Genomic DNA, 22,902 nt, shown 5'->3' with positions numbered 1-22,902 from the left:
CAAGTTCACAATAGGATATGAAAAAGTACAACTAATCTTAAATTTTGTTTTAGGAAGAGGAGTACGCTTGTATTATATTGGTGGAGAAGTTTTTGCCGAGTGCCTAAGTGATAGTGCAATCTTTGTTCAGAGTCCAAATTGTAATCAGAGATATGGCTGGCATCCTGCAACAGTGTGTAAAATTCCACCAGGTAAGATTATACACCCTCCAATACTATTAAAGCAAGTTAGTCTCTTAAGTTAAATCTTAGGTTTTGCTCTTATTCCTAACAATTATAGAATTAGATTATTTTTACACAGTGGTTATTCTGAAATCTTTGGTTGTATTTAAATTCTCAGAAATATTGACTGTAAATAGTTGGCTATTTTTTACAGAATTTATTTTAATTTTTTTCGTGCTAGGCTGTAATCTAAAGATCTTCAATAACCAGGAATTTGCTGCTCTTTTGGCTCAATCTGTGAATCAGGGTTTTGAAGCCGTATACCAGCTAACTAGAATGTGCACCATAAGAATGAGTTTTGTTAAAGGTTGGGGAGCAGAATACAGGTATGAAATAGTAATTTTCTTTGTTAGTCTCAATGTTAAAATGATTTCTTACTCCACTTCCTCCTTTATGTTTAAGTTTCTTTTGTATTTGTTTAACCTAAAAAGGCTGATCTGTCAGCATTTCTTAGAATTGTGGAATCTTTCATTACAAGAATGAAATTTCAGGTCAAATTCTATTTCATAGAGGCCGCTGTTGACACTGTGGATCAAGCACTGGGCCTAGATTTAGGAAGGCTTGAGTTCAAATTCAGCGTCAGACACTTACTAGCTGGGCAAATCACTTAACCTCTGTTTGCCTCTGTTTCCTCAACTGTCAAGTGGGGAAGGATAAATGAGGATCAAATGAGATAATATTTGTCAGAAGTATTTAGCATAGTTCTTGGTACATAGCAGGAACTATATAAATGTGTATTCCCATTACTCTTCCTTCCCTCCTCCTTCATTGAAGAGTTTAAAATTCCTGGCCTACAACAGTTCTGAAAAAATTAATTCAGTAGATTTCTAGTACAAGAAAATAATTGGAACTATCCTTTTTTTCCTACTCTGAATAAGCATTACTAATTGTAGTGGTGAGATTTTTTTTGTATATTATTTATTTTCATTTGGTACTTTTGAATGAAGTCTCTTTGACTTTTATTCTAGTTGTATTCTAGGAATGTGAAAATTGTTGTGAGGACTTTTAATTGTGTTCCAATTTTATATATCCTCTGTTGAGAAACCTGTACCGGAGTACTATTCTGATGCCTTATCATAGCGTGGAGATTAAGTTGGGGATTGTTCTCCAAGGCTTTGAAAGGAGATCACAAGTTCAGGCATATCCTATGAAACTGGAAAGGCTTAAAGTACAGACTCATCAGCAGGACTATATATATGTCTTTCATCCAAGTACAAGCCTAAGTTAGGAGAGGCTCATAAGGCACCAGTTGTTTTAGATGCACCAGTTCCTAACTATCTACCAAGGAGAAAGGGGTTGGGGTCTGTGCTAAAAGGAGTACCAGCACTGATAAAAATCATGTCTCCTTGAATTAGTAAATATGCTCGTAAAATCTACTTTATGATCCAGTTTTATTTCTACTTCTTTATAATTGTTTCCTTTGTGAAACTTGTAGCTGTGAACACATTTAACATTTCCTATTTTACAGTTGAATTGAGCTGTCTAAAACTTAAAATGAAATTAAAATGATGGTACCTACAATTTTTCTCCCCAAAGTCAGGCCATTTTTTTTCCCCCAGAATTGTTGGGAAGTTTGTGAATTAAGAAGCTGGAATATACAAATGTGGTGGATGAAATCGTTTGGCAGTCATGTTGGGAAAAAGCTATATAGTGCAGCATCTCCTGAAGTGTGTATATGTGGCAAAAAATTGCTAAGTACTTGTAAGAAAGGAAAAAAAATCTGACTTATCTTCCTACTGTATAATATTCAGTTATTTGGTTTTAAAAGTAAATTCAAGTGTATAAGTCAGCACTTGATAAAAATGGTTTCAGTAGATTTGATATCATCATAGAGATGATAATTGAATTCATGGGAACTGAGTCACCAAGTGGCATAGTACAGAAAGAGGAGAGATGAGGGCCCATGACAGAACCCTGTGGGGCTCTCATAGTTAGCTGGCATGACTTGCATGAAGATCCAGCAGAGTACATGGAGAAGGAGTGGTCAGATAGATAGTAAGAGCAGCGTCACAAAACCCTAGAGAGACGAGAGCAGCAAGGAGAAGGTGACAATGTCAGAAGCTGCAGAGGTCAAGAAGGATGAGAGTTGAGAAAAGGCCATTAGATTGGTGATTCGTCAGTTAAGAGATTGGTAATAACTTTGAACATAGTAGTTTCTGTAGAACATGAAGTCAAAGATCAGGTTATGGAGAGCTAAAAAGAGAGTGAAAGGAAAGGAAGTGGAGGCAGCTCTTGTAGAAGGTCTTCTTGAGGAGTTTAGCTTTAAAAGAGAGGAGAGATACTGGACCAATAGCTAGCAGAGAGAAGTGGATTAAGAGAGAATTTTTTTGAGGATAGGAAGATATGAGTGTGTTTGTAGGCAGTAAGAAAGTAGCCAGAAGATAAGTGATGTTTTGTTCCATAAATTAAAAATAATATTTTTAAAAATAATATATTTTATACCTATGTAACTGCAAACTTATAAAAATTTATATCAAGCCAGTTAAAATATCAGTCTTAATTTTATCTACAGTAGCAGAACCAACTATTAATAAAGTATATCTATAACCAAAAAGAGAAAGAAAGTAGCCAGAAGATAAGTGAGAGAATGGGGATGACAGGAGGTTCATTCTGTTGGAGGAGACGACTTAGAATGAGATCAAGGATTGCAAGTAGGCGGGGGTTGGCCTTGTCAAGGAGAAGGACCACTTTGTCATATGAGATGAGGTGAAGGCAGAGATGGGGGTAGAAAGCATGAGGTAAAGCAGAAGGAAGAAGAGGCAACTTGACAAATAGCACCGGTTTTTCAGTGACATTAGACAGGCTTCTCAACAGAGGGGGTGGGAGTCGGGGAACCATAGGAAGTTTGAGAAGGGATAAAAAGGTTTGAAAGAGCTACTGTGATGAGTGGGATAGTCACTTAGGAGATGAAAAAGATAGTACTACTAGCAGTAGTGGGGGTCTTACTGAGATTGTGGAACATAAATTTGTAGTGAATCTAAATTGGCACAATTTTTTTTTTTTTACTTCGGTTTCATTCAGCAGCACATGAAGGAGCAAAGGCATCAGTTGGTGGGAGTAATCCAGGACTGAGCTTTGACAGGTCAAGATTGGCAATCGGATAAGGGAGCACAGAAACAAGAAGACAGTGTAGAGTTGAACTGTTTCTTCAAGGGATTAAGATGTAGCCTGTACGGAGGTGATGGCATGGGAAAGAACTAAGCATTTGGGAGATTGCAAGTCATGGTGAGAATGAATAACAGGATTTGGAGTTGTAAGGCAGAGGAAGAGGTAACGTGATGTAAATAGGGAGTTTAAGAGTCCATAAACATGGCGGTGGAACCTTTGTGAGTATGACTTTCTCTGTGTAGCTGGGATGGGATGGAGGATAAGGTCACTGGAAATGAGTAGATTAAGGAATTGACAGAATATCGGTTTGTATGTTGGAGTGCCCTAGTATGAGAGAAAAAGCACTTAGAAGGAGAGAACGTCTGTAAACCAGGTACTGAACTCATGGAGGAAAGAAGGGAAGCAGTTTGGAATTAGTTGTATCTAAAGTTGAGTTGCTCTTAAAACTTAGAAATAAAAATAACAAAAATATTCACAAATCTGTTAATAACCATGTATGTCATTTGATATTTTTAGTGTTGTTACCTTAAAAGATAGTAATAACGTTAATTTCCAAAGACTACTTTTCAGTTATCTTATACCAATTTAAAATTTTGAGAGTGTCTAAAGCATTCAAAATCTAAAACAAAAATAGCAGTGAAACTAAGAAATACAGATGTGAATAGGGTTGTTCTATTCATAACAGTTGTGGAATACCTGAAATTAAGTAGACCTGTGGCTTTTGAAGGGAGTAGAAAAGAATGGGATGGGCTGATTCCAGAGGCACAATTCTTTAAAACAAGAATTTTCCTATCCCTTTCAAAAAAGTATAAATGTGCCTTTCTCATTCCTCTCATCCCCTTCTTAAAATTGAGTGTGATTAAGAATTATGAAAGTTCTTTGTTGACATTTTAAGAATCACTTGTCAGGTATAGAGTAGGAAAGCTTTGACTGGATATCAATTCCCCAGTAGCTCAATATGAGAGGAGCATCACAGGCTCCATAGTATGGTAGAAAGAGAGTACCTTGTTTGGAATTCAAATTCTGTTTCTTTGACCTTACCCAAGTCAACTTCTAGGCCTTAATTTCCTCTTCTGTAAAAGGAAGGGAATTTGACTAGATCATCTCAGGGTCCCTTCCAACTTTTTCATTTTATTAATACTTTCATGTACTCAAGTATTTCTGATTTGTGGTTCAGACAATGATACACATTTAGTATCCCCTCTACAACTTAACCAGTAGTTTTAAGAGTTCATGTCATCCAGTCATCTCCCTCCGTTCCCAACCACCCCCCCAAAAAATTCAGATCATCCCCTGCTGCCAACCTGGTACTGAATTTCTCCAAATTTATTCAGCTGGATCATAAATGAACTTCATTGGACTTGTGTTTGAAGCTCTTTCAGATTAACGATACCAGACCTGCCAGACTTGGTGCTATGTTAGCATAGCTTTTGAGAAGTTTTTTTTGGTGTTTGTTTGCTTGTTTAAAGAAAAAATCTAATGCAATATTAAACTTTATTTGGGAAGCAGAGTGTCTTGTTCAGTGGAAACAGTCTTCCATTTGAACTTATTTGACTACATTTGGAAGATTTTGTCTAGTTCTTCGTACCACATTTTAAGAAGAATATTGACTAATGAGAGGGTTCAGGAGGAGGAATTTGAACAGGATTTTGAGGAGTCTCAATATCATGTCATGAGAAGCAATTAATTGATGGGACTTGGAAGAAAAGGTGAGAGTAGGATATGATTTCTGTCTTCAAATAATTAAAAGGCTACCTCTAGAAGGAAGGACTAGGATAAGTAAATAGAAGTTACAGAAAAACAGATGGTTGTTTTTTTTTTATTCAGTATGAAGAATTTTTTTAAGTTAAGCAGTCAAAGGAGCTGTTTGAGCTCTTTATTACTAGAAGTGTTCAAGCAGAAGTAGAATGGCTGTCATTGATATGGTAAAGGTGATTCTTTCCTTCTCTGGGTTAGAGGAGATGACCTCACAGGTTTTTGTTGTTTGGTCATTCAGTTCTGTCCAACTCTTTGTGACCCTGTGGACTATATAGCACGTCAGTACTGTCTATGGGATTTTCTTAGCAAAGATAACTGGTGTGGTTTGCCATTTCCATCTTCAGTGGTTTGAAGCAAACAGAAGTTGAGTGACTTGCCCAGGTCACACAGCTAGTTATTGTCTAAGGCCAGATTTGAACTCAGGTCTTCGTGACTCCAAGTTTTATCCACTGAACCTAGCTGCCTCTGTGACCTCAGAGGTCACATATGAACATAGCTTTTAGGGGGGCAATGTTTTTTACGTGATACAGTTAGAATTGGAATATCTACTTAGTTTTATTCTCTTACTATTTGAGATAGTAATTTCAGAGCATTTTATTAATTTTGCCTAGGGAAATTAAGGTGTCAACAGTGAAGAAGATTTGTATGTAATCTCAGATTATGATTTGATTTTTTTGTTGTTGTTCATTGCTATCAATTCCTTCCTAATAGGCTTCCTTCCTTATTACTATTTTATTAGTAAGAACTAGTAGGGGAACTAATGTTGGTTACTAATAGTGTGTCAAACTGACTTTAATAATGTTAGAAGACTTTCAAATGGTTGATAGAAGAGTTTGAGCTTTGTTTTTTGTTAAGAATGGAAGGCTTACAGCATAAATTCTGATCCTAGATAAAATGAAGCAGTGGAATGGAAAGAGTGCTAGAATTGATATCAGAGAAGCTGAGTTTGAATCTTGGCTCTATTGCTTAACTCTCTGTGTGATCTTCTTTTTCCATGTGTAAAATAAAGCTAAAATTTCCTTCAGTTCTAAATCTATTATCCTATACATTTTCTTTTTAGACCTTGAAATTCCATTGTGTTTAAAGGCATATCAATCTTAATAGAATTTATTTGGCAAAGGTGTTGGTCTTCTTGTTGGTTTTCATGCTTTTTGTAACCCCTCCCCCTTTCTCTTTCTCTTTTTCAACAGAAGGCAGACAGTAACAAGCACCCCTTGCTGGATTGAACTTCATCTGAATGGACCCCTACAATGGTTGGACAAAGTATTAACTCAGATGGGATCCCCTTCAGTGCGTTGCTCAAGCATGTCATAAGACCTTCACATCCTAGTTCCAGTGGACTAAACATTTAGTCCTGTCAACAGACTTAAGATAACGGCTCATCTGTCGTAGTATTTTTGTGTGGTCTCCATGAACTGTTTACTATCCAAAAATTCAAGAGAGAAAAAACAGCACTTGAGGTCTCATCATTTAAAGCACCTTGTGGATTCTGTTTCCTATTACTCTATTAGATGGAAAAATTAGTGTATAGAAATACCTTCTTCTTAAGGAGGAAGGGGAGGTTTTAAAGACTTAATGGTGTCTTATTGGGCATAAAACTGAGTGTCCCAAAGGTTTAATAATTACATAAATAGTTGTGTACAGGTAATGTATCATGATGTCCAATATCACAGTATTGTGCTATTCATACATTTTTAGTTTCCATAAATAGGTGTGTGTGCACTGCTTCTTGATTTAAGCAAACCTTCCATAAAATTGCAAGTACTCAAGCTGTTATCCCCACTTTTCCATTATTTTTGTGTTTTTTAAATATATGCACACATATATATGTACTTATATAATCGATCTTCATTTTGTCGTAAAGAAGCAGATTTTTCTTGTCAAAAGCTGATTTTTCTGCCTTTTACCAAAAATAAACTAGTGGGGGAACAAAAGTGGGTTAACCTTTTGAAATCTTAGACCTTTGATGTGTTCAGTGGGGCTTAAATATCCATTTTTGTTGATTTACTGTTAATCTCATTGTTTTAGAAATCATCGTGTTGTTGTTTTTTTAAATCTTCTTCTTTCCTTCCCTCCTTTCTCTCACTATCATTCTTATACCAAAACAGCGTAGCATGACATCTGTTGCCAGTAATGGTTGCACTGATACTGCTGGCACAAGTTAATTCTGGGGTATATTTAAAATTCATATTTAGTGAATCCCCTTGTCCTACAAATTTTGACAAATAGTAATTGACTTGTGCAAACTTAGCAGTTTATAGATTTATCCTTTGCACCTCATATGTACAGGTGGCAGTATAATTATTTTCAGGGATAAGCTAGATTTATTTCAGTATATTTATCTTTTTTTAAAAAGTCAATGTGTAAGTTTAAATACACTGATTTTTTTTAAGTATTTCAAAATATTTCAGTAACAAACCATATTCTTTGATTTGAGTGGTTTCATATTGATTAGTTACCAGATTGTATTATGTACATTATGAAATAAGGGCCTCATATAAATGTATTCACTTCAGAAAATGTCTAGAAGAGCAGGGCTGAGTAGCACTCGGCAAGGAAGGATCGTTTTTATGATTTGCTGTACTCAACGATTTACAATCTCCATCGCATTCTAAAATTACACAACTCCAGAATTAAAGGGTTGGAAAGGGCCTCAGATTTTCTTGTTTACATGTTGCCTGCAGTCAAGACTGAACTTAACCCTGAATTTTAGGTGGTTGTCTATCTTATTCTTATTTAAAAGTCTCAAGGAAAGGAGATTCCAGAAACTCCTTTGGTACTCCTTTATGTCAGCAAATAATTCTTTCTTAACCTAACTTTAATTTCTCTTGCTATAGTTTAGGCCTTTCCTTCCATTCCATCCTTGATGGAGGAAGGGCTTTCTTCCTCATTTCCCAAGAGATCTCATCTTCTAACTCAGCTCTTTAATCACTTTTGGTTGTTCTTGCTCCCCTGGTTTCCATATACCTTTTTGTTCATAGCTGCGAATTTGGCATGGTACTTACTAAGTACCTCATTTAATTGAGATTCAGATTTTTGTTTTAAATAAAGATTTACTCTACAAAGATAAAGATTGAAGAATCTGAGAGAATGAGTTCCTGATTCATTTTGCTTGACAAATGTCCTTAGTCTGTAAAAGCACTGCTTCAGCTATCATGCTGTTCAGTTTTTCTTCTACTTGAAGTCCTTGCTGCTCAAGTCTGCTACCATAGCTTCCAAAGCTGTCACCACCACTATTTTAAAGCTGCCATCACTGCAGTAATGACACTGCAGTGGCCGCTGCCTCTGCCAGACCTCCTGCCAACAGTAGGGCTCCAGCTTTGAACTACTCAGCCTGTTTTAGCAGTTGCTACCTTTGAAACTGGTATCAGCTTCTAAAGTGATCAGTGCCAGAGCTGTTGTGCTGCCATCAGGAGCTGTTGTTAATGCCAGTGGAACCCAAACCACTTCTAAAGCTTCCCTTCACCTGATTGACAGCTTTCTTTGGAGTGGTAGTAGGTACTGGTAGTTGAGGCAGGAACATTAGCAAACATTGTCATTGATACCAGGTGAGACAGTAACATCTGGCATTATCAACATATTAAGCAGGGGAGCATATTTCTACAGAGTAATGGAAATTAATGGGAGTGAATTATTTTCCTGTATAAAATTAAGCTTTACACAGAACTTTCTATAAACACCTCTGTTGCACAAAGCAACCATACCTGTATATTGGAATTATTTCATGGTGGTGGTTAGTTACACTTCTGTGAACAGTATATCACAGTGTCATGTTAACTTTTTAATGGAAATACATTGCTGTCTCATTTTATTTGTTTCTGCTATTCTTGAACCTAGCCAGTGATTAGTTACTGTCTTGTAGTTGTGGCCTTTTTATTTACCTTTTAAGTACACTATTTCTACTTGGAATAGATTTCCCTTTCTATTGAAGTATATCTTTTTACATGTCAAGATTATTTAGAATTTTATCCTCCAAGGTGCTAGCAGTTTCTCCCCGACTTATTAGCATCAGTGAATGAACTGAGTGATCAAGTTTCCTATTTTATCATATCAGCCATTAGATAAAAATAAGAATTCATGCCAGACCTTAGTCAACCACTGTTACTTTTTGCCCTTGCTTTTCTTGCCCGTGATAACTTTCAGTGGTTAGCTTTGTGGTTACTTCCAAGTTTGACATTCCAGCTAGTTGTATACTTACTGTCATTGGTCAAATTTTTATATCATGTAGGAAAAGAAAAACCCTTAAAGTACAAGCATATTATACCTTCTGTTCCCTTTATTTTGGAGGCCTTCTATCATTCTATAGAGAGGAATATGAGTTTTCCTCACATAGACCTGTGTTTTAAGTATGCCTATATTTGCCCATGTTTGTGTTTTTGAAAAATTATTTAATATTTTCTCTTCCTCTAAGATACTTTCTTTGAACAATATACAGTTCTTTACTAATCCAACTTTCCATAAAATTCCTCTCATTTCTTTGAATATGTTGCTTTTTTCTTATGATTCAGAATTATACCATTTATTGATCACTTTCACAAAGATGAAAAGCATTTAATGTTTCCATTAGGTTAAAATAAAACATTGTGCTTAACCTAATAGATTTTTCTTCCTCTGCCAAAAAAAGTTGACCTGACATACTTTAGGAACTTGGGAGATTTAAAAAAAAAATCTATAAATTGATTGAGTTGCCTGCTGTTTGTAAGGTACTGTACTAGGCCATGGCAGAGAGGGGTGGGGGCCTTGGAAAGAAACACATTTACAGTACAGCTCCTGTCTTTTTGGAGCTTACAGTCTCCTCAGCATTTCCATACAATCTTTGTTTCTGTTGTTAAACATTGTAGTCTTTCAGGCTTTTCCTAACCTTTCCTGTCCAATTATATCTCAATCTTGCCAATTAAGTCACCTGTATTTTTAGGGGGAAAGTGTTTAATTTATTCCCAGTTCTTGCTGTGTTGGCATTTTAATATGTCAGGTATTTTTTCTTACAGTTTTGCCTTGCTTTCCTTAATCTTCTATGTATCTCACTGAACCTAATGTAAAACTCTTTACTGGGTTAGCTAATTTTTTGTTTATGGTATACTTCTTTAAAATTAATATATTCTAATGTAAGTGTTCTTGATGAAGTCCCCTCATCCACTCATGAATTATATATGAGAGTACCTTCTCTTTTCCTTATTAATACCTGAAGATTGGAATTTATTCATGATCTTATAGATAAGCAACGTAGGGGGTGGCATTGGCTAATGTATGTTGAGATGAAAAGACAGCACAAGTCATGGTACTACGTTTTAGTCAACAGATTGATGGCTGTATTCTTACCAAATGGTGAGACATGCTTTCTGGAAGTTGTAGCCATTGATTTACCACTACTTTTGGTCCTTTTAGGTTATTGTACTTAATGTAGATGGAGACTGAGATGAAACTGTATCAATTTCCAGAGGAAATTTTGCATTTCTCTCCAAAATGCCAGCAAGGCAACACCAATGGTATCTTTGTTCCGTATGATAGTGATCTGCTGCATATATTTTCATTTCATTTCAAGAGCAGAAGATGGGTCATTGTTCAAGGTCAAAGTAATTCTGTAAGTAATAGATTTATACTAGGAATGACTCACAGTCATCCAAACATTGAGAAGTTATTTAGATCTTAGCAAAAAACAAAGCTGCCCTGCTCTACCTTTTATACTTATTGAAAGCCTTAATTCTTTTACAGTTTGCTTTTGTATAACAGGCCTGTAGTCAGTTTTAGGATCATAGCCTGGAGTTAAAAAGGATCTTGGAGGTCACCACCTCCACCACCCCCCCTTTTTTTGGGGGGGGGGTGAGGCAATGGGGTGAAGTGACTTGCCCAGGGTCACACAGCTAGTTAATGTCAAGTGTCTGAGGCTGGATTTGAACTTGGGTCCTCCTGACTCCATCCACTGCACCATCTAGCTGCCCCCATCCCCCTCATTCTACAGATAAAGAAATTGAGGCTATGAGAATTTAAATGCAGATTGTAAGTGGCAGAGTTGAGATTCAAACTCAGGTTCTGCTCTGATCTTTATAAAGCTGAGTGCATTGACTGAAGAGCTCATGTGACTTAATGAGTATCGCCTTCCTTCCCCCAAGTGTTTAGATCACCTTGCAAGTGCCAGGACTAAAACTAACTTACCTTGAGATGGGCCAGATAATCAGTTTATTTCCAGTCCTGCTTGTACATTCCAGAAGAATGGATTATCTAGTGTTCTTCAAACTTCCTAACTAAATAAAACCCAAAGGATATGGCTAGATTTATATTAACTGTATAAATGCAAGTTGCATGACTGTTCAGTTGGTGAACAGTAGGCTTTCATGACAGTCACTGGTAGAAATTTGAATACTCTGGCAGGGGATGGGGTGGGGAAAGGGGAGCTATTTCCTTCTCCCTCCATTTCTCTGAGTTCCTTTTTCCCATACATACCTTTCCCTTACTGCCCTTCCTAAATAGGGTGGTATGGGGATGCAAGAGAATGGTTTCTAAAAGAAAATAAATCTTCCCTTTATAAAATCCTTTAAACATATATATATATTTTTTCCCCTAAGCAACTCTATCATCTACCCTATTTGCTCTGGCTATTTGGTTGCTTTTAGTGAAGGGTAAAAACAAAACAAAACAAAAAACCTCCATGAGGAGAGAGCAAACCCGAATTTAGCAAATATTTTTGCCTTGATAATGCAGTAGTGATTTGTGTAAGTCATAGCCCCATACCTTATCTTAAATATATGCTGCACCATTCATGAATCATGTTTATTAGCCTGATAATAAAAGTAAAACACAAAGTACTTTATCTTTACCATATACATACTTCATTTTTTTACCACAACTTTTATAGCATAAATATCCATAATGTAATCAGTGATGAAAAAGTTATACTGCTATCAATTTTTTATTTTAAAAAGTAAACATTTTTAAACTTAATTGTGCTTGCAGTATTAGGCTATAACACAGTTCTGCATTTGTCTAGGTAGATCACAGAATTTAAGACAAAGTAAACATGTTCTAATGAAAGAATATTCCTTTTGCAAATCTATTCCCTAGGTTTGATTTATTTGTACACTAAGGTTAGAACATAACTTTGGTAATTCTGGACCTAGGGATTCAGTCTTTGAGGAAAATCTTTCCAACTATTTGAAGCAAGACTATGGAAATTAGTTGGCATAGGGTATTTTCATTTTCAAAAAGGAAAAAATACTGGATTACATATTTTCGCTCAGATAATCTCAAAATTGTATACTAAAATACTATAACTGGATAAAACTAATAGTACCTCTTGAAAAATTTTCAGACCAGTTCAATTGCACTTTAGGGGATTTGACTGAAATACAGGTTTTACATACTTCAGTGTGTTTTGGACTCTCAATATACTGCTCACTTAGGCTTTCCTCTTAAGCTATAATTCACCTAAGTATTCCTGACTACATATAAATAGGCACCTTTGAATATAGTATTTCTGGAGTCCCCAGCCTTTTATGCAAGACTCATATAGAGAAACTAGCCATTGGCAAATAACCTGAAAATATATTTGGGCTGATAGCCTTAAAGGCAGCCTTATGCTGCTGAAAATGTTTGAAAAACAAATCCTAATGTGTTCTACAGCAATTCTGGGAGAAGTTGAGTAAAGGTGAGTAGTGTTTCCCTTTTTCCTGTTTTTCCATCATTCCATGCCTACTTGAGTCTTTTCCTTTCATCTCGGGATATACTAGTAATATCCCTATTGCTTTAACATTAGGTGTCTGCAAATTATTTGGCTTTTGAAAGAGTAACATGTATGGTTGGTGTGTGCAGAGTTATGGGAAATGATGACTAAAGACACCAGAATGGAGTAAATTGAATTGTGATGAGACTTTGGCAACACAGATCGGGGTAGGTGGTTTGATGGAACAAAGGAAGTGGCAACAAATGTGCTATGTTTTCCAGAAGCTGTATTATGTATGTATATGTATGTATAAATCATGTGTTCTTTTGGGGGTAAATTAAATCTAGGATTTGAGTCGTTCATAGTAAAAGAAACTAAGGAATGATTTATGAGTTTCTTCTCTGCTGAAGAACATTTCAGCATTAGTGCTGTCTCTCACTGTACTTCCCAAAATGCCCTGTCCCAAGTGTACTCAGCCAGAATGTGATGATGTATTCAGTTTCAATGAATGTTCTGTTGGGATTTTTGACAATGCACCAGCTAGTCAGGAGAAGAAATTGGGTGTTCAGATGAATATTTTACAGCTACTCTATCCTTACGGCCTCACACACCTAAGGTGCTTACCAGCTAGAACACTGACCGTGTGGGGTGACATTTTCTGGAGTGGCATTAATTTTGTAATGCAATATGAAGGATGCAGAGTCAGCTATAATTTTCCTACATGGTTTTAAGTGACTGCATCCTCTGTGCACTGTGATAGATGATGTTCTTTGTAAGCTTTAATGTTATGGTAGTCAAAAGTCCATTGTGATTTTTTTTTATAAAGCTGAGACTTTATTGCAGCTGGTTTTCAAGTTAAAATATTGTGAAATACTGATTTCCTTCACTCCACCCACACCAAATATTTTAGTCTATTTAAAGTACAAAAATAGTTCTGCTTAAGAAAACATTGCTTAAATGTATTGTAATTCCTGGTCACTTTATATATACATATATATGTGCTTTAACTTTTTACTTTGTTTGCTCTTTACCTGTGTTAACAGTACTTTCACAACTAAAAGGTGAATTTTTTTTCCCTAGCATTAAAAAGAGCCATTTGAGATGTTTACCATGTTACCATGGAAGCTGTTTGTTTTCTTTTTTTAAAATTAAGAAATTTATTTTTTTTTCTTGAGCAGTGGAGGGCACGACATGTTTCAGAGTGTTCATAAGTATTTTTTCTTAGGTTACACTGAAATGAAAAATGTACTTCACCTGTGTGAGTACTTTACTCTGAGGTATTACAGTGATTGCAAAGGAATAAGTTATTTACCTTCAATACTGCATGTAGCTGACCTGTACACTTTACTGGTAACAGGGGAGAACTGTCCTTTGTAATTGCTGGTAATTTGGTTTTGTCTTGGTTCATAACCTGCATATCCTAAATTGATGATTGGGATCATAAGAAACATGTTGGAAACAAGCACATTCTAAAATATTATTTATATTTTTTAATGAACTCTTTGAGAATGCATTTTTATACTGTAATAGAAATATGTGCTTTTCAGAAAAAAAGGAAACTTAAAAGGTCCTACTTCAGTACAGGTTGGATAGATAGGGCATCACATTATCATCTGGTGACTTTAAAAATTTAAAGAGCTGTATTTTGGTCTGAGCATTTGCAGCCATATATACAGAATTAAACATTTTTCCTATGCAGGAAGCTATGTCTTATTTAAATTATTATACAGACATGCTGAAGGATGCTGAATACATGGAAACTGAATACACTTAGAACTCTCTGGGAAACTTCAATTCAGATATCACTATTGTCAACAGAAGTTCTTGAAATAATCATCCAGAAGCTTCTGTGTTTCTCTGACTTAAAGCTGTCTTCCATTTCCTTTTCCTACTTCCTATTACATAGGCATGAAGGGTTTTGATTACAGTCTGCTTTTTAGAGGAAGCTGTCTTGAGCTGATGATGAATCTGAAGGTTACAAATATGTACTAGTGTGCATTTGGGGACCTTGCACACAACAAATTATATTTTATCAGTGCAGCAGTAAAGTGATTCAATTGTCAGACCTAGGCAGCAAATCAAGGTCAGCAAGCCCTTAAAAAGAGGATAATGAAGAAAGTATAGCAGCAGACTAGACTAAAATACCAGACACTGGTAGTTTAATGTAACCTTATGACTACGAAATACACAACAGGTACAGATATTGCCTCTGGCTTTTTGAATGCTTTGGCCACTCACAAGTAACTTGATTTCCTCTATCCAAATCAAGTCATAAAAAAACTATAAGCCTGCTATATGCAAGGCACTAACTAGGTGCTAAAAGAGTATCCTTGAGTTTAGAATCTAGTTGTACATGTTTCATAAGTAAAAGAACAAAAGTATTAAAAGTTGGAGACTACAAAATGTTGACAAATTGCTGAATGGTTTGCATAAGGAATAATTGATCTGTTTTGGAGGCAGGAGAAATCTCTTCAAGACTGTCAGACGGCTTTATGGAGGCTGTGGGATTTGAGCTGGATTTTCAAAGCATTTCCTTCAGGTTGTAGAACAGAATTGAACAGAAGGTCTTGGAATACAGCTGCTATAGTTTAGAACTAGATGTGTGAAGTTAACAGATACCTGGCAAACTGCTCTGATAAGCAGATTCAGGACAACCACAAACCGGGTAGGCATTTTAGGACATCCTGATGCATTCATCTAGCAACTTGGAGCAAAAAGAAACTGTTATCTGTCTAGGAGTCCAAAGCAGTTGGATCCAGTATTGTACTGGGGAATGGTGATGAGTGGAGGTATGAGAAAATGTCCCAAGGCAAAATTGTACAAGCTGAAAAAGTCTTCATTCTAGAGGATATTTTTTATACATGTGCAGTATTGAAAAGTGAGTCTTTATGTTCATACTCAATAGTGGCAGTAGTCAAATACAAAGTACTCCAAAAGTCTTAGTGTAGTTTTAAGTTACTAAAGCAAGTTATAAAGTTATTGATAGGATAATAAAGCTTAAAACTGCTGTAAGAATTTTCGGACACCCTGTTAAAATTGTCGATTGGTACCACTTCAGTTGAAATATTAAAGCATTGCATAGAAAGATGGTAACATTCTTACATTGCTCCCTGCCCACTGATCTTTACAGGGCAATTGAGAGGGGGGAAAAATAGGTTTCTTAGCTTAATTTTTTACACTTTAGTGATGTCTACCTAATTACATATTTTTAATAGTAATGCAGTTACTAGTGAATGGCAATAACTAGTTATAATTTTAAACAAGCCCCATATTGCATAAAAATATAAGCATCAGAAAGGATGACCCACTTAAGAATAAAGCTTGGGAGTACTTTTGCAGTCAGATGACTACCTCATCATAGTTTAACATCTGGAATAAAAGTGTCTTTTAGGAATGTCTACCCCTTTTACATAAAATCAAGTTTAGTGACCTGATTTTACCCAAGAACCACAAGCTACTTCTTTCCAACTTTTAAAGCCAAGATATTAAATAATAACATGGTGTCACCACATTTTTTTATCTACCTATTCACCCAAAAAAAACCTTTTCTGAGGAATTGAAATATTCAGAGATAATTGAATGCTTTCATCTGTAACAGAATTAGTAGCTTGCAAACCACTGGTTTCTTGCTGTGCTGTGAAGTTGTTAAAGAGTATGTTTTCTGTTACATGCTAGGTAAAGGAAGTATGAAATAAAGGAAAATTTATAATTTTTTACCCTAAAATGAAGGCCATTGACAAAGTGTACTGAAATAGATGAATTTTCAGCTAAAGCATCTATCTTTTTGTGTCTTCTTTCATGGTTTTTATGTGCCTATCTAATTTAACATCCCTGTAAAGTCAAACCTTGATTTGTTAGGTTAGAAACTAAGCTTTGCCAATAAAAATTTTGTGAAATGAAATTTCTAAAGATGAATGTATAGTGTATATTTTCTCACTAGATATAAATGTTTCATCTGCCAGCACACTACCCTTTTCATTCCCACCGTGAACATATCCTTGCCCTAGAAAAAAATGTAAAAGCCCTTAATAATTTGTGGCATATCCAGGTTATTTAACAGATAACTGATATTTGCTGAAATTGAAGAAGTCTAAGGATATGGCTAACTTCCTAACATTTAATGTTCAGCGTTTACGTAAAAATCATCTTTGAAGATGTTAATGTTCTTCATGTATTCATGGTTAATTGCTTTGAGCTTGACAGAATTCAGAGTCAATGGTGTGTAATAATTGGATAAAAGATATATTCAAAGCACAACCAATTTCAAAACTCACAACTGTTAAAAATCCAACTATTGTAGTGACTGGATTGGGACAGGCCATTGGACAAGTAACATCCCAAAATTGAAAGAAAATGAAATCATTTCTAAATTTACTTGGGTACTTGATAGCTAGAATAGGAATACCTTTAAAAACTGCTACAGTTAGAGGAATCCCTTTAAAAACTGTCCACTTAACAGTTCCTATGAGGAAACTTACTTCATTAACTCTTATTTTTGCTATTATGGACACTCCTTCCAAAGACAGAGATTACAACCTTCATAGACTTTGAGTACTCCTAGGTCTTTTGGGAGATGCTTTGGCTGAAAAAGTGACCCCTCCCCCAACCCCCATCCCTTCCAACTACAAGCTTTTCCAAATTTAGATAGACCTTGACCCCTTCTACAGAATGTGCCAACTGGTATAGTCTTCAAGGACCCACAGGGCCATCAACACTGCATGAGATGGTGAAAGTGGGATTTTAATGAATGGCAAAAAGCAAAAATCCTACCTTAATATAGGCAAGGTACTTGAATTCCTTTTGGATGAAGGAACAAAGAACAGTCAATTCAGCCATCCCTTTGCCATATCTGTATTTTGCTTTTTGTTTTTTAAGAAAGTCACAATAGCTCAAGGCCCCTCACATCCCTTTAGCCCTTGCCTCAGTAGCTTCTTTCCCACCCTACACGTCTACATGAACTCAGAAACCAGAAATGGAGGTTTGAAAGCCTCTCTCCCTCCTCCATGAAGGTTGTCACTTTACAACTTAATTTGGAAGATGATACCTCCCATTCCCTGTAGGGGTAGAAGAAAAGGAAGAAATTGAAGATAGAAGCTGTGCTGCTTCCCTGTATGCTATTATGTTTGAAGGATTGTGAATTCATGAGGAAAAAGACACAAGCCTGTTCAAATGTATCTACTGAGGTGTAATTCAAATCTAAAACTAATTACTATTGTCTACTGCTTTGGTTTCTCTGTTACTCTCTCTCTTCATTACCTTTGAATAGGGGGCCATCTCCAGTCCTCCTGATCTATATATTGCCACTGGACCCAGAAGATTCAGGAGGAGAAAAGTGAGGCTGGACACTTTGCACAGCTCTCTCTCGCTTAAATCCAATTCACTTGCAAGTCATGGCATCATCTTCCTGATGTCTTGGTCCTCTTCAAGAACGGAGGACAAACAACAACCACCACCACCTTTGAACAACTAAAAATTTACTAGAGGGCTAATCTGGTTTACCCTATAGGGTACTACATGAAAGTTGTAAATGGTTGCAAATAAAGCACAAATCATCAGAAAGGGATGACTTCCACATACTATCATCCATCTTAATGTTGGGTTGTCACATTCTCATCTATTTATGCCCATTCTAAAAATAAAAAGAATGCGTGCAAGATATAGTGGTTGTATTTTGTATTGAGCACTTTTAGATTCAGAAAGAACTTTTTAGAAAAGATTTAACAGTAAATATTGGGGTAATCTAGATCTGACACTAAAATGCACAATTGAGAATTAACTATATTATTTGGCTTTTAATACTCAAGTCCCTGAACAATTCATTACTTCTATCTTTTCTAGGTTAATACTGCTTCAGTTGACTTTTTCTACCCCTAGTCATGTGACTGGTTTTTATTATCATGTCTTTGTAAAATGAAAATTTTTTAATTTAAATTTTATTGTTTTAATTAATTTTTTCTTTCTCGCACTCTCTTCACCTTTGAAAGAATGAAGAAAAGGAACAAAGAAAGAAATTCATGTAACAAATAGTCATGGTCAAGCAAAACAATTTCCCACATTGGCCATGTTCAAAAAAATGTCATTCTGTACTGAGTCCATAAGGAGACGAGTAGCTTGCTTCATCATTAGTCCTCTGGAATCATGATTTGTCATTACATTGAATTATGGGACTTTATTGATGTTTCAATGATCACAAATATGCAAGTGGAGGAAGTTCTACTGATTGATAGGTTTTCCAAAAATAGTTCATGAAAAACTAACGAAACTTTCTCCACCCCATCTCACACGAAAAGGTGACCTTACTCCTTACCTGGAAGGAATCCCAGCCCATTCCCAACCCATCTCCTCCAACAGGTTACTCCATCATCCCTAGTCTGTAGGTTTAATCTTTCCCTGTCTGACTTTTTCCCCTACTGCTGACAGATGTCCGTGTCTCCTCCATCCTGAAAAAAAACCTCACTTGATCCTTCTATCCCCACTGTTGTCCTATGTATCTTTTCTCTCCTTTGTGGCTAAACTCCTTGAAAAGGCCATCCTGAATAGGTGCCTCCATTTTCTTCACACTTCTTGATTCTTGAAATCCATCTTCTGACCTCATTGTTTCGCTGAAGCTGTTCTCCAGAGTTAGCAGTAATATCTTACCAAATCCCATGGCCCTTTTTCAGTCTTCATTCTTGACCTCTCTGCAGCCTTTGACATTGTTGATTACCCTCTTCTTGATACTGTCTTCCCTTTAGGTTTTCAGGATACCAGTCTCTTCTGGTTCTCCTACTATCTGACTGCTCCTCAGTCTCCTTTGCTGTATAGTTATCCTAATCAAGCCCTCTAATCATAGGTATCCCACAGGGCTTTGTCCTGGGCCCTGGTCTCTTCTCCCTCTATACTACTCCACTTGGTGATCTCATTGGATTCCATGGATTTAATTACCATCACTGTGCTGATGACTCAGATCTACCTATCCTGCCCTAATCTTCGATCTCATATCTGGTTGCTTTTCAGACATTTCAAACTGAATGGCCAGTAGACATTAAACTCGCCATATCCAAAACTGAACTTACCTTTCCCCCAAACCCTTCCCCAACCCAAACTTCTGTATTACTGTTAACTGCAACACACCATTCTTCCAATCCCTCAGGCCTTCAGCTTAGTTGTCATTCATGACGCCTCACTGTTTCTCAATATCCTGTCTATACATGCTGTTTATAAGGCACCTCAGTTTCACCTTTGCAACATATCTTAAATATTCTCCACTTCTCTAATAATGTCATCACCCTGGTGTAGGCCCTCTTTATCCCATGTTTTGACTGTTGGCAATAGTCTGCTGGTGGTTCTGCCTGCCTCAAGTCTTCCCCCACTCCATTCAGCTGCCAGAGTGATTTTGCTAAGTCCACAGGTTGGACTGTGTCACCCCCTCTCACCTACCCCAACACACACTCTTAAACACCAGTGGCTCTCTGTTGCCTCCAGAATCAAATACAAAATCCACTGATGTTCAAGGACCTTTATAACCTAGCTCCCCTATCCCCAGTTTTGCAGTCTTTACAACTTACTCCTTGCCAGGTACTCTTTGATCCAATGAAAATGACTTCCTTGCTGTTTCAATAAAAAAGACACTTCTGGCTATCCAGCATTCCTAGAATGCTTTCCCTCATCTCTGCCTCCTGGTTTCTCTGGCTTCCAACAAGTCCCAATTAAAACCCTATCATCTACAGAAAGTCTTCCCCAACCCTTTTTAATTCTAATGCCCTCCTCAATACTTTCCTATTTTTCCTGTATATATATATATATATATATATATATATATATATAGAGCTTATTTGTACTTACTTGCTTGCTTGTTTTCTCCTCTATTACACTCCTTGAGTGCAGAGACTGTCTTGCCTCTTTTTGTATCCCCAGTACTCAACATAGTACCTGACACATAGTAGGTGCTTACAAGCATTCATTGATTGACTGAAATAACTTTCTTGGCTTTTGATTTTACATTACTCTCATTTTTCTCATATATTAAATTTGGTGCTTAGGATAAAGAGAGCAATATTTGCATTTAAACTTTGCTTCAGAAAGTCTTGTGAACCCCAAATTGGAGTAGAATTGTTCTTGGTATATAGCCAGAGTCCAGCTTTGGCAAGTGTTGTCTCACTATTTTAGGATTGCAGTAGGTTAGTGGATTAAGGACTTGAAGTTAATGGCATGTTCAATTAAAATTAGCTTTTAAAAGTACACAAAATGTTAGTACTGTAGCATAACCCACTGATAATACTATTAATAATAATGGTTTGTGACTATATTGTGAAATTATTGCTATATTTTCCCAAGTAAGCTGCTGCCTGTTAATTATTGACTCATACTTTTAGTTACTGAATCGGTCTGTTAATTTTCCTTTATTTGTTGTAGAATTAATAGTATTTTCATTTATCTCTCCTCTTAAGGCACTGAAAATGCACATGTAAGGTATGTCAGTATTACCTTTGAAAGAGAAACGATTTTTACTTATTCAACAAATATTTAAAAGCTCCTCCTGTGTAGGAAGCCTCCTGCTAGAGGTGATGGTAAATACAAATGGTAAGATAATAGTTTCCATTCTCAAGGATTTTACACCCTCCTAGCTTAGAGGTGACTGCTAAAGACTACTATTTGTTAATGGCAGTTTTCCATTATCTGCTTTAGTGGGTTCCATTAACAAGGCATAAATCATTCCAAATCTATATATCCAGCTCTAATCTCTCCTGAATTTCCAATTACACGTGGCCAACTCTAGCTCCATCTGGATATCTTCCCATAGGCATCTCACTCTATGTGCAAAAGTAAATTGGTTAATAACATATCACCCCCAATTGCTCCTCCCTCCAAAACCCCGTAATTCTTTTAAGGTCACTATCATTTTCCTAGTCTGCTAGAGTCACTCTCCTCATCATCTTTTCATGTGTGAGTGTATGTAAAATATGTATTGCCTAAGTGTGTGTCTGTCCAGGGGTTATTTTACAGAAAAAAAAAATTGAAGCTATTCACTGTGAGCTCCTTTCCTCTTTCTCTTCTCCTATCACTCAGATGTCTTCAGCCACAATCTCCTTCACCCCTTCTTCGCATTATTAATTGACCTTACTACTTGACAAAGCTCACCCCTCTACCTGTTCAAGAGATTCCGTTTCATCCCATCTCCTCCAATAGTCTGTCCCATATGTCATCTCCACCGTTTCGCTTATTTTTAAAATCTCCCTGTCTACTGGCTTATTCCCCACTCCCTATAAACACAGCCCTTTCACCACTATTCTGGAACAATAACAACAAAAAACCCTTATTTGATCCAATCCCTGCCAACAATTGCCCTATATCTCTTCTGCTCTTTGTAGCTAAACTGGAAAAAGCCATCTACAATGGGCGCCTCCACTTTCCCACTCTCTTCCAACCTTTTCGTTCCACAGAAACTGCTCTCTCCGAAGTTACCAGGGGCTCTCCTAGTCCCTTGACCTCGCTGCAGCCTTTGCCCGTGAGGATCACCCTCTCTCTCTCATCTCTTAAGTTTTCTAGACTCCACTGTTTTGGTTCTCCTGTCTATCAGACTGCTCTTCAGTCTCCTTTTCTGGATCCTCATCCAGATCATACCTTCTAGCCTTAGGTATTCCTCTGTTCTGTCCTGGGCCTTCTTTTCTTCTTCTTCTACACTGTTTAACTTGGTTATCTCGTCAGCTTTCATGGATTTAATACCATCACTATGCTTATGACTCTCATATCTGCCTATACTGCCTTCCAATCTTACATTTCTAACTGCTTTTCAGACATCTAGAACTGGATTGTCCAGTAGACATCTTGAACTCACTATCTCCAAAAAAGAACTCTTATCTTTTCCCCTGAACCCTCCCCTTTTCCTACTTTCTGCATTACTGTAGAAGACAACACCATTTTCCTGGTCCTTCAGGCTCACTACTTAGGAGTCATCCTAGATTCCTCACTATCTCTCACCCCTCCCCATATCCAAGCTGATGCCAAGGCCTGTCAATTTTACTCTCTGTAACATCTCTCCTATACACCTTTTTTCTTTGACAATGCCACAACCCCCTTCACCACATGCCTGGACTCTTGTAGTCGCTTGCTGATAGGTTGGACTGCTTCACATCTCTCCCACTCTAATTTAACCTTCATTTAGCCACTAACGTGATT

General features: G+C 36.7%; 1 protein-coding gene across 5 annotated transcripts in view; it reads left to right on the top strand.

The window, feature by feature from the left end:
• The window catches only part of SMAD2 (SMAD family member 2), a 92,176-nt gene extending 83,278 nt beyond the window's left edge, over positions 1-8,898 (top strand). For all 5 annotated transcript variants that reach the window (XM_027868945.1, XM_027868947.1, XM_027868944.1 and 2 more), the window contains 3 exons: positions 54-191; positions 403-547; positions 6,278-8,898. In XM_027868945.1, coding sequence (XP_027724746.1) covers positions 54-191; positions 403-547; positions 6,278-6,401 — 407 coding nt within the window. In that variant the 3' untranslated portion in view covers positions 6,402-8,898. The remainder of the gene's footprint in view (positions 1-53; positions 192-402; positions 548-6,277) is intronic.
• The last annotated feature ends 14,004 nt before the right edge of the window (positions 8,899-22,902 follow it).

This window comes from Vombatus ursinus, unplaced genomic scaffold (assembly GCF_900497805.2).
Source record: "Vombatus ursinus unplaced genomic scaffold, bare-nosed wombat genome assembly UNPS02014791.1, whole genome shotgun sequence".
NCBI classification, from domain to species: domain Eukaryota; kingdom Metazoa; phylum Chordata; class Mammalia; order Diprotodontia; family Vombatidae; genus Vombatus; species Vombatus ursinus.
Note: the sequence above shows the minus strand (reverse complement) of the source record. Positions and strands in the feature narration are given on the sequence as shown.